We start from the raw sequence: 18,446 nt of genomic DNA, 5'->3' as shown, positions 1-18,446 counted from the left end.
CCCTCTTCCTGTAGCTCCCAAAGCCCTACCAACACAAAGCCCTAGTGGGTAGCAGACTTTGCTGATGATTTAGGAAAGATAGATTATAGTACAGTGTGACATGAACTGACAACATTAAGTTTAATGTTAGGCTCTGCTGCCCTCATGTCCTCTGGCCACCCCCACTCATGGAATTTTACATGAGCTGTCTCTTTTCTCACTCATATCTCATACAAGCCGATTCTTGCCCTTCTCTACACTCTTTCTCCAAGAACTGGTACTTCTGTTGTACCCACCCACAAGCAAAAGACCCAAAATTCCTCCTATTTTATTACTTACACTACTATAATTCTTATTTGTCTATACGTCTTCCACCTAAGCTCTAACCAGAATCCTTGCCCTACGTTACCACCCACACCATTAAGGCATTTCCCCCATACCAATCTGAAACTTTCATTTTCCCTTGGCCAATTGTCACAAACTATAGCCAGATTCTAAAATGACACTTTTTCAGGAGAGGGATCAACATGGCAGAGTAGGAGGACATGGAGCTCACTGTCCCAGAAAAACACATCAAAAATACATCTACACGGGCTTCCCTGGTGGCGCAGTGGGTGAGAGTCCGCCTGCCGATGCAGGGGACACGGGTTCGTGCCCCGGTCCGGGAAAATCCCACATGCCGCAGAGCGGCTGGGCCCATAAGCCATGGCCGCTGAGCCTGCGCATCCGGAGCCTGTGCTCTGCAATGGGAGAGGCCACAGCGGTGAAAGGCCCGCGTACCACAAAAAAAAAAAAAAAAAAAAAAAATACATCTACACGTGGAGCAATTCTCATTGAAAACTGGAGACTGGCGAACAGACTCTTGTACAGCCAAGGCTGTATGAAAGACCCACACAGAATCAGGTAGGAAGGGAAGAGAAGTGGTCAGGTCAGGACCTGCACATCTAGGAGGGGACACAGAAGAGGGGGAGGATTACGTGGGTTCAGAGATCCTCCCTGGGGAGTGAGCCGTGCGAGCCACATATCGGGCACCCCAGCTTGTGGGGGTAAGTCCCCTTGGCTGGTTTGAAAACCAGTGGGACTGACAGTGGAGCTGTAAGAAACCTAGACTATGCTCATGAAGAATGTGTGCACACACTTGCTCACTCCTGAAACAAGGCAGAGGAAGCAAAATGAGATTGTCTGGGACTCTGACAAGTTCCCTACAACTGCCCCAGCATGCGCCCCAGCCTGAGCCCCAGCCCGAGCCAAGTGTCCGCTCCAGGCCCTCTTGTTCCACGGCACAGCTCCACACTAGCACAAGGGCTGATGGAACCGGGGGAATGCACAGTTGTGCAGGATGGAGCCGACTCGGACCCAACGTAGCATCATAACAGGGTGAGGGTGGGCATTGCTGGTGCCCATGGAAGCAGCAGATCTAGAACTCTGACTGGGTCCAGGACTGCCACAGCCCATTCCCTGACCCATGCTGAATGTCCACACCAGCCTCTCTTGCTCAAGCACTGCTCCCCTCTGGGGCGAGGGTGCAGGCGCTGGGAGGGGGCAAAGCACACAATTAGAGGGATTGGAACCAGCTCAGATCTGACCCTTATAGCTTTTGCTCCAGCAACTAAGGACCTGACCCCCACTCCCAAAAAAGTCCTGTTGGCCACTGAGCAGTAGAGAAGCCCCAGCTCACATCTGGCTCTGGCACTAGCCCCTCTATCTCCAGCCCCACCTCCTACCAAGGTGATAGCTGCCAGCACACCCTGGGGGAAGATATGACTCATGCTCATGTCAGATACAACTCTCCCTGCAAAGCCACTGGGCACACACAGACTGTACAGGGATGTTCCCACACAAGCACACCCCTTCAAGACCAGAATAGGTAACTGTTTCACACAATATCACAGAGACAAGAAAGTTAAGCAAAATGAAAAGACAGAGAAATTTATTTCAAATGAAAGAACAAGAGAAAACCCCTGAAAAAGCAATTAATGAAACAGAAATAATTTACCAGATAAAGAGTTCAAAGCATTTGTAATAAGAATGCTAACTGAATTCAGGAAAAGAATCAATGAACATAATGAGAATTTTAACAAGGAACTAGAAAATATAAAAGGAACCAGTCATAACTGAATACAATAACTGAAATAACTGCGCATCCGGAGCCTGTGCTCCGCAACGGGAGAGGCCACAACAGTGAGAGGTCCGCGTACCGCAAAAAAAAAAAAGTGTAACAGAACAACTTAAATATTCAATAATAAAATATTAGTTAAAGTCTGGAGGAGATAATAGAATACTATGGCTTTTTACCAACAGGATCAGATGTATTTCAATATTTTAACAATTGGCATCACCTTAATAGGGTATGTTAGCTGCATATAAGCCCTGAATTTTCCCTAAGGAAAAGCACAAGTACAACAGGATATACATGAAAAGACTTGTTATGCAATTCTGATTCATCACAAAACAGAAAATGGATGAAAAAAAAATGTGGTCAATTCATACAATGGAATACTCTACAGTAATGAAAATAAACAAAGTACAGCTATAGGCAATGTGGATGAATCTCACAAAAATAGAGTTGAGAGAAAAAAAAGACATGAAAGAACACATACACTATGACTCCATTTGTATAAAGCTTTTAATCAGTAAAACTAAACTATATTGTGTAGAGAAGCATAAATCATAAAAGAAATGCAAGGAAATTATTATTAGGATTGTGAAAGAGAAGGATGGATATAGGAGGGATTCTGGGTCAGTGGAAATGTCCTTCACTTTATAATTATTTGTTAACTTATCTAATAGGTTTAATGACCTTTACTCTGTTATTTTATATTTTGCAATAAAAAAAGAAAAAAACAAGTAAACAGAAATCCCCAACTAGTTGGAAGCAATGAGGGTTTGCAGCTGAAATATGACACCACAAATGATGATGTGGAGAGAGATGGGCAAAGTTGCAGATTACAGCAACAAAAAAGGAGAGAAAAGAATTGGAGAACAGAAGAGCAGAGATGGTATTTATTCAAAGACAATTCTACACAGGACACAGAGCACCCTGGATAGAAGAAGAAGAACTTCTTAAATCAGAAAGAAACTTCCAAGGCAAGTTTCCCAAAGAAAATGGGCACCAAGGGCAAAGTAAGCAAATATACTGTTTCTTTGTTCAATTCTTGTTTTTTTTGTGTGTGTCTTTATACAGTTGCTAAAAGAAGCGTCCTTGGGAATTACTCTCAGAAAGCAGCAGTTTAAAGTTGATCAAAAGCTAAGTCCTCATCAACAGATGTATGGATAAAGAAGATGTGGTATATATATACTCATATAGGTACTTTCCTGGTGGTGCAGTGGTTGAGAATCCACCTGCCAATGCAGGGGACATGGGTTCGAGCCCTGGTCTGGGAAGATCCCACATGCCCTTGCGCCACAACTACTAAGCCTGCACTCTAGAGCCCGTGAGCCACAACTACTGAGCCTGTGCGCTAGAGCCCGTGAGCCACAACTACTGAAGCCTGCGTGCCTAGAGGCCGTGCTCCACAACAAGAGAAGCCACCGCAATGAGAAGCCCCCGCACCGCAACAAAGAGTAGCTCCCGCTTGCCGCAAGTAGAGAAAGCCTGCACACAGCAACGAAGACCCAACGCAGCCAAAAATAAATTTAAATATATATATATATATATATATATACACACATGTACATACACACTCACAATGAAATATTACTCAGTCATAAAAAAGAATGAAATCTTGCCATTTGTGACAACATCGGTAGACCTAGAGGGTATTAAGCTAAGTGAAGTCATACAGAGAAAGACAAATATTATATGATTTCACTTATATGTGGACTCTAAAAAGCAAAAACAGATAAACAAACATAACAAAACAGAAACAAAATCATAGATACAGAGAACAGGTGATTGCCCAGGGTGTGGGGGTGGGGAGTTGGGAAGATGAGAGAAATAAATGAGGGAAATTAAGGGATACAAACTACTAGGGCTTATAGCTCTAGCAAATTCTCAGGTGATGTCAATAACTGCTGGTGGCAGGGAGGTCCACATTTTGAGCAGCGAAGATGTAAAACACATCTGCTCTAGCAATAACGATTCAGGTAATGCAGAGCTGATAACAAATGGTTCAATCAACAAACACATATTGGTCATCTACCATGCCCAAATCCTATAGATTTATCCTCTTTATTCTGGAGAGAAAAAAATCAAGGCTTTATAATAGAGTAAACTTTAATACACCTGTTCTTTTTGAAAATTAAAAGTGCAATGACTACAATGTAGAATTTGACTTCTTATTTTCAATTAAGGTCCCTTGTCTTTAGAATAATATAATTATATATAACATCCAGCCCCAAACTCCAAAACTCTCTTTCATAAAATAATAGTATCAACATGTTCGTTCATTTTTTTCCATGATATTCTTTCTTTCTCTCTCCTTCTCTCTTCCTCCCTCCTATCCTTTCCCCCTCTCCCGCAAAGCAGCTATCACCTGGAAAGCAAACAAGCCCCTCAGCGTTGAAGAGGTTGAGGGAGCTTCCCTCAAGGCTCATGAAGTTCGAATTCAGGTGTGTGTGAACTTTCCCAGGGCGGGACAGGCAAGACACCAAATGCAGACTTGGCTTCGGTCAGGTCAAGCCTATCTAGTATAACTGGGAGTCCCAAGAGTTTTCACTATGGGGGAATTACATATTTAGGTTCACATTAAAAACAGGTATTATCCCCAGGAGGGGTAAATTGTAAGAATCAGACAAAGGAATTCATTTTAGATTAGAATTAGGTAGGTTTTCTTTTTGTTTTCCAGTTGCCAGTTATTGAAAAGTGTTATTAAAAGAAAGATTGAGAGTTTGGTTCAAAACAAGGAAAGATCTGATGCTAAGCGTCCTGGGTGCCCAGAGGAGGGGACAGAAGTGAGACAGCAGGGAGAAGACATGGCACTGAGCAGAGAGGGATCACAGGCGACAAGTTGAGTCAATTTTCTCCGCAGCTGACCTGGCTTATATTTTTCCTCAGGATCACCAACCACAGTAAGAGTTTATGCATGAGAATGAATGAGTTATCCTCATGAACAGAATCCTGAAAAATAATACTGGGACACTTCGTAATTAATTAAGACAATCCCTTATTTGATATCTCTCTTTTAACTATAAAAGTTTTATTACCTCTATTGTATTTCATGTCGTTTCAACAAAATTTGAACAAGCCCTAGAAACCTGTGTTCCCCCTCCACTCCCTCTAACAGAGTTTAACTTTTCTGTTACCTTTGATTTCTCCTCTCCTAGAGACAGTGACTGCCAATTCTCTCTCTTTGTGTGATTTTTTCAGTGACAGTGAAAGGAAGAAAATAAAGATGGATTAAGAGGAAAGACTATATCGCAACATATTTTTAATTATTCTCTTTTTTTCAAAATGCAATTCTTTTATTGAGCTCAATGAGTGTTGTTAAGTTTCAAAGTGTCATTGGGCCTAAAATTATCCTCCTAACAACCCCAATGATATAATTACAGAAACAGGACTCAAGTCTGCGGTTGCTTTGTAGATAATCGCCACCACCTTGTGCCATACTGATGCCCATGTCATCCATCCTCAATTTGAGGGGTTTTTTTCCCAGTGATCCTTGGCCATGAGGCTGCAGGAATCGTGGAAAGTGTTGGGCCAAGAGTGACCAACTTCAAACCAGGTATTTAAATTTCTGATTCCAATTAAATGGAAATGTCAGGATATTTCAGGGATAATTCCTGATACAGTCCTGGCTTTGCATGCTATAATTGATCTCTGTTTACATAAGGGGACCATCTTTTCCAAAGCAAAACTGAAGCACACAGTCTATCAGAGTCTCGCAATGAGACACAATATTTCCGATCAGAGCTGCCTAGGGACTTCCCTGGCAGTCCAGTGGTTAAGACTCCACACTTCCACTGCAGGGGGTGCAAGTTTGATTCCTGGTCTGGGAAATGAATAAAAAAAGAACTGTCTAATAAAATCTGGGAAATACGGTCACTTTATGTACATATAGCACTGCAAAACTGTCCTATGATGCAAAGTTACAAGGTGAGCTTACACTGAGCTTCCAAGGGGGAATAGATGACAATTTAAAACAACCTCCTCTAAATAAAACAAAACGATTTTAATATTATAAAGAATTTAAAGAATGATGACTTATAGGTAGCTTAAGCGAGAAATATTATGCATATGTCAATGTTAGCTTAAATGTCTTCTTGGAAGTTTGTAAGATAAACACGTGTATGAAGCATGCCAATAGTCGAATTATTTACTTTACATTTTGTAACAGATCCATCAAATACTGCAATATGAGCTATGCAATTGTCACTTATCAGACAGGATGAACCGTACCATTCTTTCTTCCTTTAATGAGGATGCTCCAAACTGAGAAGTATATTAGTATCTTTCCATTCAAAACAAGATTATAGAAACAAATTGCTCTCCAAAATTTGGCATCCACAAACAAGTCTGGCCAATGTAGTCCCAGCCCTACCACTTACTGGCTGTGTGACCTTAACCAGTTAAGTCACTTTTCTGTGACTCAGCTCAGATTTCCATTTTCTAACGGGGACAATAAGTACCCATCTCAAAGGGTTGTCCTGAGAATTAAATGAGATAATACATGCAAGCAGTTAGAATGGTGACTGACACATACTAAATGTTGAACAAATGTTAATCATCATTATTGGACCTTGGTCATCAGAGGATAGAAATCATTATTGAAATTGAATAAAAAGTAGAAAATGTAGAATTTGAGAGTGAACTAAATGAAACATGAAGATGATATATAGTTTACTCTCCATATCTAGCCTATTGCCCACCTCCCCTATTATATAAGGATGTTCTGTTCCATGCAGGATGTTTAGAAATGTAATAAATAAAGTCATTATGTAATAAATAATAGTCATAATGCAGAGTGTTGCAATGACAGCAGAGTCTCACAAAGGACTCTGCACCTGATGGTATAATACAGATGTGTTGCTTGACTGCCCAGCAGAGGGAAAATGAAAAAGAAAAAAGACAGTATATACAATACTTGGGAGAATCAGCGATCTTGCAGGTTAATAAAATACTGTAGCCACCTATACTTCCTACTGAACATAAAATGTATACCATAAAGAATGGTGTTTTCCACCAATTCACCTGGTAGAAACTATAAGTAACATCTTAGGCATCATCTAACACATGGCCTTCTTTTCTAGGTGACAAAGTAATTCCACTCTACACACCTCAATGTAGAAAATGCAAGTTCTGTCTGAGTTCACACACAAATTTTTGTGGAAAAATCAAGTAAGCTCTATAAACTATTAGTAAGAGTATAAATTGTTACAAATATTTTGGGCAGTACATTGGCATACCTAAATGGAGTTGAAGAGGTGGATACTTTGTACCCACCAATTCTAGATGTGTACAAGAAACTTGTAAAATCACCCAAACAGACGTGCACCATAATGATCATTGCAACACTGTAATAACGAGCAATTGAAAATAGGGTAAATGTCCTTCAATAAGAAATAGATTAACAAATTGCTACGTAGTAACACAATGGAATTACTATATAACAATGAGAATGGCTAAACTTCCTCTAAATATACTATATAACAATGAGAATGGCTAAACTTGCTCTAAATGTATCAACATAGAATAATCTCACACATATAATGTTAAGGGAAAGAAGCAAGTTTCTCACAGATAAATTTAGTCATATACAATAACAATACCATATATTGTTTATGGTTCATGTGTATGTAGTAAAGGGAATGATAAATGCCACATTCAGAATAATAGCTACTTCTACAGAGGATGAGAGAGGAATGCAACGAGTCACAGTAATTTATTCCAAGACCACGTAGATGTAAGTCCTGGAGCTAGATTTTGAACCTAGGCAGTCTGGCTCCAGAGTCAAAATTTTTAATTGCCTTATTCTCTACTGAGACTATAGAAAGATCTGTTTATGCTTAATTCTAATTGAAACTAGTTATTTTAGAAGCTAAAATTTTACTACTCTTACATAGATTACTGTGCCTCAATTTCCTCATCTATAAAATGGGGACAGTAATAATGCCTACTTCACAGGGTTTTGCAGATATTCAAAGAACGAACACACCCTTTTGCAAACTTTTAATAATAGATTTTGACAATGACCATCAATTCTCTCTAATGTCACAAAAATAGAGATAAGGTATTATATGCCTCCAGATGAAAATACACAACACTATGTTAGCAATATTCCTACAAAAACATAAAACCTGAATCAGATCAAGCATTTAGATCAAAAATACTAGTTAAGAGGAAATACAGTGATGGAGAAACATGTTAAACCAGGTTACAAGAGTGTAATCAGAAAAATCTAGAGTGAAGAAAATTCTGTAGGCCAAATGACTGTTTCTTCAACAAATAAATGGCAGGGAAAAAACAAGGGGTGGGGTGAGAACCTATAAATTAGAAGAGACTTAAGAGACATATCAACCAAATGCAATGTGTGGAACTAAAAGAATCTTTATCTTTTAGAGACACATACTGAAATATTTACAGATGAAATAGCGATGTCTAGGATTTACTTCAAAATAGTCCAAAGTGGGGAGGATAGGTGCTAGTGTTGGGGAATCAGGTAGGTAATAGATGAAACTAGATCAGTCATGAATTGATAACTGCCAAAGCTTGGAGATGGTTACATGAGGATTCATTTTGCTATTCTTTCTACTTTTATATGTGCTTGAGTTTTCCATAATACAATTTTTTAAAGAAATACATGTAAAGCCCTTAAAAGAGTTTCTGGCACATAAGAAGTATACAATCAAAAGTGTATTATTATTATCATTATTACCTTTAGACCACTTCTGACTATATATTTAGGTGAAAATTCTCAAGCCATTTGTTTTCAATTTTTCCATCTAATAAAATTATCATAACAAATACATAACGCCTAATTTTTTTCTTCAGGAAAGTAATCAGTGGTCCATCTACTTTCTCTTTTTCTGTATCTTTTTCCCCTAGGCATTTCAAAACTCCTATGGGTGATCAAAAATTAATGGAAGACAAAACTAGCAGGTTTACCTGCAGAGGAAGACTTTACCATTTCATGGGAACCAGTACCTTCAGTCAGTACACTGTAGTGTCAGATGTTAACCTTGCCAAAGTTGATGATGATGCCAGTTTAGAGAGAGTTTGTCTGCTTGGATGTGCATTTTCAACTGGCTATGGTGCTGTAGTCAACATTGCCAAGGTAAAATACTTAATCACCAGGTTGTGTAAACTAGACATTACTAGGAGGCAGCATGATAAAGCAACCAGCTTTATCTTCAAAACCTGGCTCTGCCATTTATTACCTCCGTGATTTTAGGCCAGTTATTTAACCTCTCTATTCCTATCTCTCTACCATAATATCTACTACAAATAGTTGTGGGGATAATTAAATCATATTACATACGTAAGACATCTGGCCCAGAGGCTAGCATATAGCTGGCACCCAGTTCATGTTCATTTCTTTTCCTTTACTCGTATGTTAGATTACAGACTGTCCCTGATTTAAATACAGCCTGATAAATATGTCCCCTAAATACGAATGCTCGCCCTGGGACAGCAGACCCAGTCAAGAGACAACAGAAACCTCCACCCATCTCCATAGAGCTACCCTACTTTCTCCCTGACACAGCAGATTCCTCTCTCCCAAACTGTAGTAATTCATCTCTGCTTCTCAACCTGTGCCTTTGTGGCTTCAGGGGAAGGTCTCAAGATGGCAGCCCTGATGATGGTAAGATGCGTCCCTGGAATTCCATGTTAGAATTTAGCTTTTACAAAGCTCTTCAACTGAGAGATTAGAGAGATGTCAATATCACTTGGACGCTTCAAACAACCTCCTTATTTGAACCTCCTTGATATCAATCTTTTTCCCTTGACTCTAAACTGCAAAATGCAACCAGAGTGATCTTCCTAAACAAAAAATCTAAAGTTTTTATTCCCCTTTAATTATTCCCCTTTTCCTTCAATATGCTATAGTCATTCTTTCTCCTTCTTCCTTTTGTGGCTCACTGTTCCCCTGGGCCTGACCCTCAGTCTCTGGGCTCTGGACTGCGCCTCTGGACTTTTCACACCTGGCTCCCACCAACACTGCCTGGAAAGCTCCCCCACTTCTTCTGGCTGACTCCATTTATTTATCCCTTCCTGTTGGAAGCCTACTCCACCCTCCCAGGCATGCATGAGGTATCCCTCCCTCCCACTTTCCCCTAAAGTTTCTGTATTTAACCCTGTCTTCCTTCTTATCACACTATGAAGAAATTTCCCATTTATTTCTCCTTCCTATTAGATGATTTGCTCTGTAAGGGCAAGAATACTCTCTTGTTCATTGTGATAGCTCCAGAGCCTAGCCCTGTGCCTGGCACATAATATGAGCTTGATAATTTATCAGCAAATGAATGAATAAAGCCAGGTTCATGTGAAACACCTAAAACGCCTTGGTGAGGCTTGGTCCTCAGCCTTGCAATCCAAATATTCTTTTTTTTTTTTTTTTTTTTTTTTTTTGACTATTGCAAATACTGTATTTTATTTATTTATTTATTTATTTATTTATTTATGGTACGCGGGCCTCTCACTGTTGCGGCCTCTCCCATTGCGGAGCACAGGCTCCGGACGCGCAGGCCCAGCGGCCATGGCCCACGGGCCCAGCCACTCCGCGGCATGTGGGATCTTTCCGGACCGGGGCACAAACCCATGTCCCCTGCATCAGCAGGCGGACTCGCAACCACTGCGCCACCAGGGAAGCCCCCAAATATTCTTTTTTATCAGCTTACTTAGAGTTGTTCAGTGCCAAGGAAACAAAGTCAAACTAACCAAAATAAGAGGCTGATCTAGTAGCCAGAATATCGAGATATGACTTTTCGTTGAGAATTACATCAGCCACAGGAATGCTACTCTTGGCTCTTAGTGTATTATCTCCCTCTAAAAGTTCATTCATTCATTTATTCATTAACAAAAATGTAAAGCTATATGGGAGGTCAAACTACAATCGGAAGGCTCCTGGAGGAAGGGTGTTGCTAGTTGGCTGGAGTTCAGAGCTGATGTGACCCTCCAGTCAAGGCGTATTTTCCTCTAGATAACACTGGAGCCACAGGGAAAAATTACTGCTCTTTGCCACCACACCCCACCGCGCCCTTTTCTGGACTCCATGCTGACTGTCACCTTCTACTGTTCTAGTCTTTCTTCAGGGATATTAACACTAGAGATTCAGCCACAGTTTTCTTTTAAATCTAGTCAGAACTTACCTAAACTCCCAGAATCTGCTCTTCCTGCTACTGAAAAATAGCTAAACCACCTCATGCTCAAAGAAGAGAAATAAATCTGATAGGAACAAGTTAAGAGAAGTGAAGTGTCAGTAATTCTAGTCAAAAGGCAAGAGCTTTAATAATGTTTAATTTACTTCTGGGAAGAAAAGTGATGCAAAAACTCTGATTAATTATTGAGGACCACTCCCCCAGTATCATCAGAACTCTGGGTTCTTTTTAACCTATTTGTATCCTTTACTGCCAAATTAATCACATTTCATAGAGATCTTTGGAAGCATAAAAATGTCCTGTAACAGTGTTGTCTGCAGATAGATAATCATCAACTATTTATAGCCCTATTTTTAAGTGGGGGGTACTTTATAATAACCTCCACTCAGAAGTGCAATTAAATGCACTTTTACACACAGATGTCCAGTTGTATAACATAACTGGTGCAGTGTATTCAATTTATACACTGTTGTGAGCTATGTACAACTACTGTGTACAACATTGCTTCAATGAGAAAAATGCATGTTACTTTCGATGAGACTTACGGCAAACTTTATAATACAGTCTCCATAGAAATATATCTGGAAATATATTAAATATGCCACAGTATCATAGTCAATAGAACATAGTATATATAGAACATTATTCTGAATATTTGCAAAATAGATATTCTATTTTCCCTGAGTAGCAAAAGTCAGCATATGCATGCCTAATATCACACATAAGTTAAAGTAAAATACATGCATTCTCTCTGTTCCTTAATAGTTTTGTTTCCAGTTTAGAATATATCAGTACTTCCCTTGGACACATTTTCTCTTTCCCTTTTATTTATGCTTTAATTCTAACAGTTTCTCATCACCATTAGAAAATATTAATTGAGCATCTCTCTGTATAGTAATTTTTTTGCCACTCTACAAAATAACATATTCCAGCTATAGCAGCTTTCCTTATCATCTTATGTATTATGTTTCTTTTTAATTCAATGTAACAAACATTTATCAAAGACAAAAGATAAGAACACTCCTTGATAGCAATGTGATTATATGCCTTCAAAGATTTTGCAGTCTTTTAAAGAAACGTGTATGCAAACAAAATCAATCAAGAATAATTATAAATTATATGATATAAAAAAAGCAAAGAGGTGGGCACTAATTTCTAATTGAAGAATCAAGAAACATTTCATGGGGAGAGTGTGATTTAAGTTGGGCCTAGAGGTATTGGTTATATTTTAATTGAAGGAAATATATTTCTTTTATATCTAGTAGTGTATGTATGTTAATCCCAAACTCCTAATTTATCCCTCCCCTCTCCCCTTTGGTAACCGTAAGTTTGTTTTTGAAGTCTGTGAGTCTATTTCTATTTTGTAAATAAGTTCATTTTTATCATTTTTTTTTTAGATTCGACATATATGTGATATCATATGATATTTGTCTTTGACTTACTTCACTTAGTATGATCATCTTTAGGTCTATCCATGTTGCTGCAAATGGCATTATTTCATTCTTTTTTATTGCTGAATAATTATTCCATTGTATATATGTACCACATCTTCTTTATCCATTCATTTGTCAATGGACATTTAGGTTGCTTCCATGTCTTGGGTATTGTAAATAGTGCTGCAATGAACACTGGGGCTTGTGATCTATTTTTTTTTTAACATCTTTATTGGAGTATAATTGCTTTACAATGGTGTGTTAGTTTCTGCTGTATTGCAAAGTGAATCAGCTATACGTATACATATATCCCCATATCCCCTCCCTCTTGCATCTCCCTCCCACCTTCCCTATCCCACCTTTCTAGGTGGTCACAAAGCACGGAGCTGATCTCCCTGTGCCATGCGGCTGCTTCCCACTAGCTATCTGTTTTACATTATTCAGTAGTGTATATATCAGTGCTACTCTCTCACTTTGATCTATTTTAAAAAGAAACCAATAAACCCATTAAAATGTGTGGGCTTCAGTTTTTGTTCTCATAACACCAAAGGGAAAAGGAAGACAAGGGAATGATTTTCACTTGGGTTTGTTCGCTATGAGCTGAATATCTAATGGCCTTCAAGTGTTTCTGCAGATTTAGCCAGTGATTCATCCATTTTCATGTTGGCAAATTGCCCCCATTTAGCTATATCATTTAGTTTTATGACAGGCAGTCTTTATTTATATGGTCCTGCCCCCACCTCACTCGGTCCCTATTTTACAAAGTGGGACCAGGGACTCCTGGTGGTCCAGTGGTTAAGATTCTGTGCTTCCCATGCAGGGGGCACGCATTCTATCCCTGATCAGGGAACTAAGATCCCGCATGCAGCACGGAGTGGTCAAGGAAAAAAAAAAAAAAAAAAAGTGGGACCAGCTGCTTGAGAAGTTAATGTATAATTTTCTTGCCTGCAGGTTACACCTGGTTCTACATGTGCCACCTTTGGCCTAGGAGGTGTCAGTCTTTCAGCTGTAATCGGTTATAAAGCAGCAGAAGCTTCCAGAATCATAGTTATTGACATCAAAAGTGAGAAGTTTACAAAGGCCAGATCCCTTGGAGAAACCAACTGCCTCAATCCTAGAGACCTAGATAAACCCATTCAGGAGGTCATTGTTGAAATGACCAATGGAGGTGTGGATTTTGTCTTTGAGTGTGTAGGTGGAGCTAAAATCATGGTATGTATATTTTTTATAATAGGATATAATAAATATTGCTTATTAACATTTATAATATGTGCATCTTAATATACTTATTAAATTTTAATATTTATATACATGTATAAGTTATGTTTAAGAATAGTTATTAATACTATATTAGATATCATTATATGTTACATACATATAATTAATTTTTACTTATTAATAAATATTACTATTTAATATTAATGTGTTATTAATATTTGTTTATTCTTTCACATGAAAGTCAGCAAAAAATTAAGGGAAAACTTAGAAATAAAAACTTTCAAAGAATTGTGCCTATGAGAAGTGAGGAAAAAAAATAGAAAAGGCAGATTTAGAGGAGGGAATAGACAGGGTGAATGGAGTCACCCCTAACAGCCAGAGGTATCCACTCTCATCTTAAAGTAGAGCAAGGAGATGTTAGCAACCTACAAACAAGCCATTTCTGTCCATCAGATCTCAATAATCGGGCTGCAGAATTAGGTCCAAATTATATATGTGAAATTTTCAATTAAAAAAGTCAACAAGCTGCAAAATTAAAAACTCAATCTTTTTTTCCTAAACACTACAATTTTGTACCATTCAGATTTCCTCTCCTCTCAGGACAGGAAAGGAGGGCCCTTCTGAGTGCAGGACCCTGGGCAACTGCACTGGTTGCAGGCCCACATAGCCAGTCCTGTCTGTTCTGCTCCAGAAAACGGAGTAAAGAGCCAACTGCACAGGCAACATAGGGAGAAGTTAGCCTCCAGAGCACGCAGCCTTAGTCTCCAGCAAATATTCACCTAATGCATCTTTGCTCAAAGCCACTAAGTAGAGTTTTGTTTTGTTTTTTTTAACAAGATGACCAAAGAATTCATCAACTAACTTTTCTGCCTATGGAGGCTTCTTAGTTCATTAGTGAGAGCTGTGAAGTAGTTATGACAGTATTCCCTTTTATTTACCCCTTCACTCAGCCTGGCTCCTAAAACTCTCCTCTAGAGAGGGTACAAAGAATGAAATTCTGTACTTCAACCTCCCAGGAGCAGGCTTTGGCAATTTTCCCCTCGGTTCTTACCTGACACAACATGATATGACAAAAGAGAATGGAGACTAGGAAGGCTGCCCTTCCTGGGTCTTTCCTCTTAGAATGGCTTCATTATAATAGTGCAACTGCTTAAAAGAGGATCTGGCAGGTAATAAGCACTCAATAAATGTTAGCTATTACTGACATCCGTGCAGTGAGGACCCCTTGTACTGCACCGCTCCCCTGCATCCAAAGCTTCAGGCCTTGCTTTTTCAATTGTCCTTGGCACCTGTGGCCTTCAATGTGCCACATCCCTCCCTCCACTTCCCACAGCTCATATGTTTCACAAACACTGAAATTCAGCCCACTTATTTTTCTAGTATAGAGATTCTCAAAACTGGCTATACTTCAGAAGTACCTGGGGAGTTGTTTTCCAGTATCAGTGAATTGACCCATACCCAGGATATTCTCATGCATTGGTTCTCACGCTGAGAACCACTGATCCAAAACTTGGCAGGTTCTATTATTAACTTATTTATTACACCAAGAAATGTATTTTAAATTATGGAATAGAATTACACTAGAGAACCCAAATAAAAAGAGATGGGCTTAATCACAAAAAGATGGGCTAACTACCCTCCCACCAAAAGCTTCCATAACTAGGGAAAGCTTAATTTCTACGTCGTGGAGGAGATTCCAGTAATGGGCATGAACTTAATTTCAATGTCCACTAATGCTCTACAGCAGTCTAAAGAACCCAACAGAACAATTAGAAATTTACAGTAATGGACAATTTTATACGATTTTGAGAATTAAAAATTCTCATCAAAAGTTATCAGAGGCTACCAAATAAAACCCTGTATTTGCATATAATACCCATTTGACTAAGTTATAATGATGGAGGTAAATTCCCTGCTTGGAGCAAAGCTCAGAAATGTAGAGAAGGGCAATAGGAAAAACATTAAATTAAAAAAAAAAAAAAAACCAGGAGTAATGTAGGCAGCTACCTTAAGGTCGCAAGCAGTGCCTGTGCTCTTTACCTCTCTCTGTGGATCTCTCTGTACAATATACATTAAACAAAAATATTTCTGCCATATAAGAAGTATAGAAACTAGAAGAGTTGCTATTTAGAAATGTTAGAAATTCTCAAAACTATAAATACATATTCAAATAAAGATTTCAAAACACATTCTAAAAGTTCTAGGTCATTGCATTGCCCATCCCTAGTAAGACAGACAGAGAGAAGAGGGAAAGAATTTACTGTACTTCAGATTGCTTCTTTCATATAATGATCAGTGATGAACAGGAATGGTATTCCTATTGGGACTTCTGTAGAAGTAAAAGTTGCCTCAACAGGTGAGAACAAAGTTAACCACTGGCTATGGCAAACAATATGGGATAAGTTTATATTTTTCTTGTATAATATTAGTCTCAAAAGATTTTAAATGTTCAACTATAACATAGGGCTTCTATGTGGAATGGCCATCCACAAGTTTATATCTTTCTTAAACTTATTTACATTTTCAATCTTGGCATTTTTATATTAACTCCAAACCTGCAGTAGGTTAAGATAATATTTTCTCTTTCTCTCATGCAAAGATCAATGCAAATCCCCTGGGCCTGTCTTCCATGTAGTGATTCATCAATCAAGGAAGTTCAAATTTGTGGCTTTACAATCTCAACATGAGGTCCTCTTGGTTGTCAGAGTAGAAGGGACAGCTGGCGGGATGTACACTGGCTTTTCTATTTTGGCTAGGAAATGGCACACGTCACTCCTGCCCATAGCCCAGAACTAGTCATATGACTCTACTTAACTGCAAGAGAGCTAAAAAATATAGGGAAGCAGATGAAATGTTTGATGAGCAGCAGCCACTGTTATTTTCTGTTTAACCGTTTTGCCTTCTGTTTTAAATAGCATTTCTTTTAAATTATCCTACATTGAGATCTGCTAAGTTTACAGTATATGCCTCATTTTTAGACTCTAGTGAATACTTACCCTCTGTTTGTGACTTAATTTTGATCCTTTGTCCCTGGAATTGCAAATATCTTCATATATACCATTGTACCTGGTCAAAAACTTGTTGACTAGAGTTTATAATATCTTCTATAGATCTTTCTTTACCTTCATGTATGTATATTTTTCTTGATATACAATGAGATGCATTCTGGGTTCAGCATAAGTGTGGTATTAAACAGAGTAAAATATGTTTGGTTTCTTTTCAACATCTTTTTTGATGACATTCAAAATTTTATTGGATATTCTATCTGAAACAGAACACTGGTGCCTCAAGTCTCAATCTACAATATTACAACCTCATTAGCCATTATCTTTTATGCAGAGTTGTGTAAAATTTCCCTAAACTATTGTACAAACCCACATTGGAATTCATGTTCTACTTTTCTACTTACTCAGCTAATCTTTTTGTTTGACCTTCCAGAGAGCAGCCCTTGACAGCATAACAGTAGGTTGGGGAGTATGTACATCATTGGAGTAAACGTTGGTGACAACGGATTGAGTGTTTCTGCAGTGGAGCTAATAATGGGCCGTACTCTAAATGGAACAAGCTTTGGTGGTCAGTTTTTTTTTTTTCTTTTAATTTTCTTCATAGTAGTACTCAAATTATCATAATTAGGATTATTGAAAGGAAAGGAAAATAATTTATTTTTTAAATATTGAGTGCCTAGAACATATCTGAAGACTACCTGAAAGCTATTTATTCTATTAGTTACTTGAAAGTAAACAGAGTTTCTTTATAGAAGGATAACTATAATTTGAAAACTGAAATTCAGTTTGCATTAAAATGGACCAACATAGGGGAACAAAAGGTAGACGGTGATCAAATTGAGATACTTCCTTATCTAGAAATAGAAAATAATCTTGAATTTTTCTTTTGAAGAAAAAAAATTTAATAGATAGAAGTACAAAAAATTAAAGATGGCAGGGGGATAAGCTATTTGAAGCAACCCAAATCTGACCTGATAATTTCATTCATTCGACAAACACTGGTTAAACTACCTTTTCATGTCAAGCACCATGTCTTTATTTGGTATTTTGGCCAATTACAGATTGGAAAGGTATCGATTCTGTCCCAAAGCTGGCTGCTGACTACAAGAATAAGAAATTCGATCTGGATGCACTGGTGTCCCATACCCTTGCTTCTGACAAAGTTAATGAGGCATTTGACGTAATGTACCAAAGAAAAAGGTAAATTACCAAAGAGATGAGTGAGCAGTTTGAAAAACCTTTATGATGATTCTATTTTCATTTGATGTTGAAAACTAACCAGTGTGTCTCTTCTGACACTTTCCACATCATCAGAAGTACTCAATGTCCTTAAAAGATTAAATAGTGGCCATTTGCAAAAAAGAAAACTTCCTACTCTATTTCCATAATGTACATGGACATACACTGTTCCAACATAGAGTGGCGATATAAACTGACACATATTTTCCCCTTCACAAATTGTTAACTCAGTTGGGGCTGCTCCATAGCAAGAGAGGTTTCTAGAGTATAATGTCAGGTTCAATATAGTACAATATGGCCCTGAGTCTGGAATCAC

The 18,446-nt window shown here is 38.4% G+C and overlaps 1 protein-coding gene across 1 annotated transcript; it reads left to right on the top strand.

Moving 5' to 3' along the window:
• The first annotated feature begins 3,084 nt into the window (after positions 1-3,084).
• Positions 3,085-18,095, top strand: ADH4 (alcohol dehydrogenase 4 (class II), pi polypeptide). Its single transcript, XM_065878132.1, is given in 10 exon segments — positions 3,085-3,112; positions 4,439-4,530; positions 5,502-5,562; positions 5,565-5,642; positions 7,168-7,255; positions 8,963-9,191; positions 13,620-13,880; positions 17,325-17,367; positions 17,370-17,459; positions 17,953-18,095. Coding segments are annotated over 10 exon segments (1,113 nt in total).
• Positions 18,096-18,446: the final 351 nt, after the last annotated feature.

Source organism: Phocoena phocoena, chromosome 5, assembly GCF_963924675.1.
Source record: "Phocoena phocoena chromosome 5, mPhoPho1.1, whole genome shotgun sequence".
NCBI lineage: Eukaryota > Metazoa > Chordata > Mammalia > Artiodactyla > Phocoenidae > Phocoena > Phocoena phocoena.
Note: the sequence above shows the minus strand (reverse complement) of the source record. Positions and strands in the feature narration are given on the sequence as shown.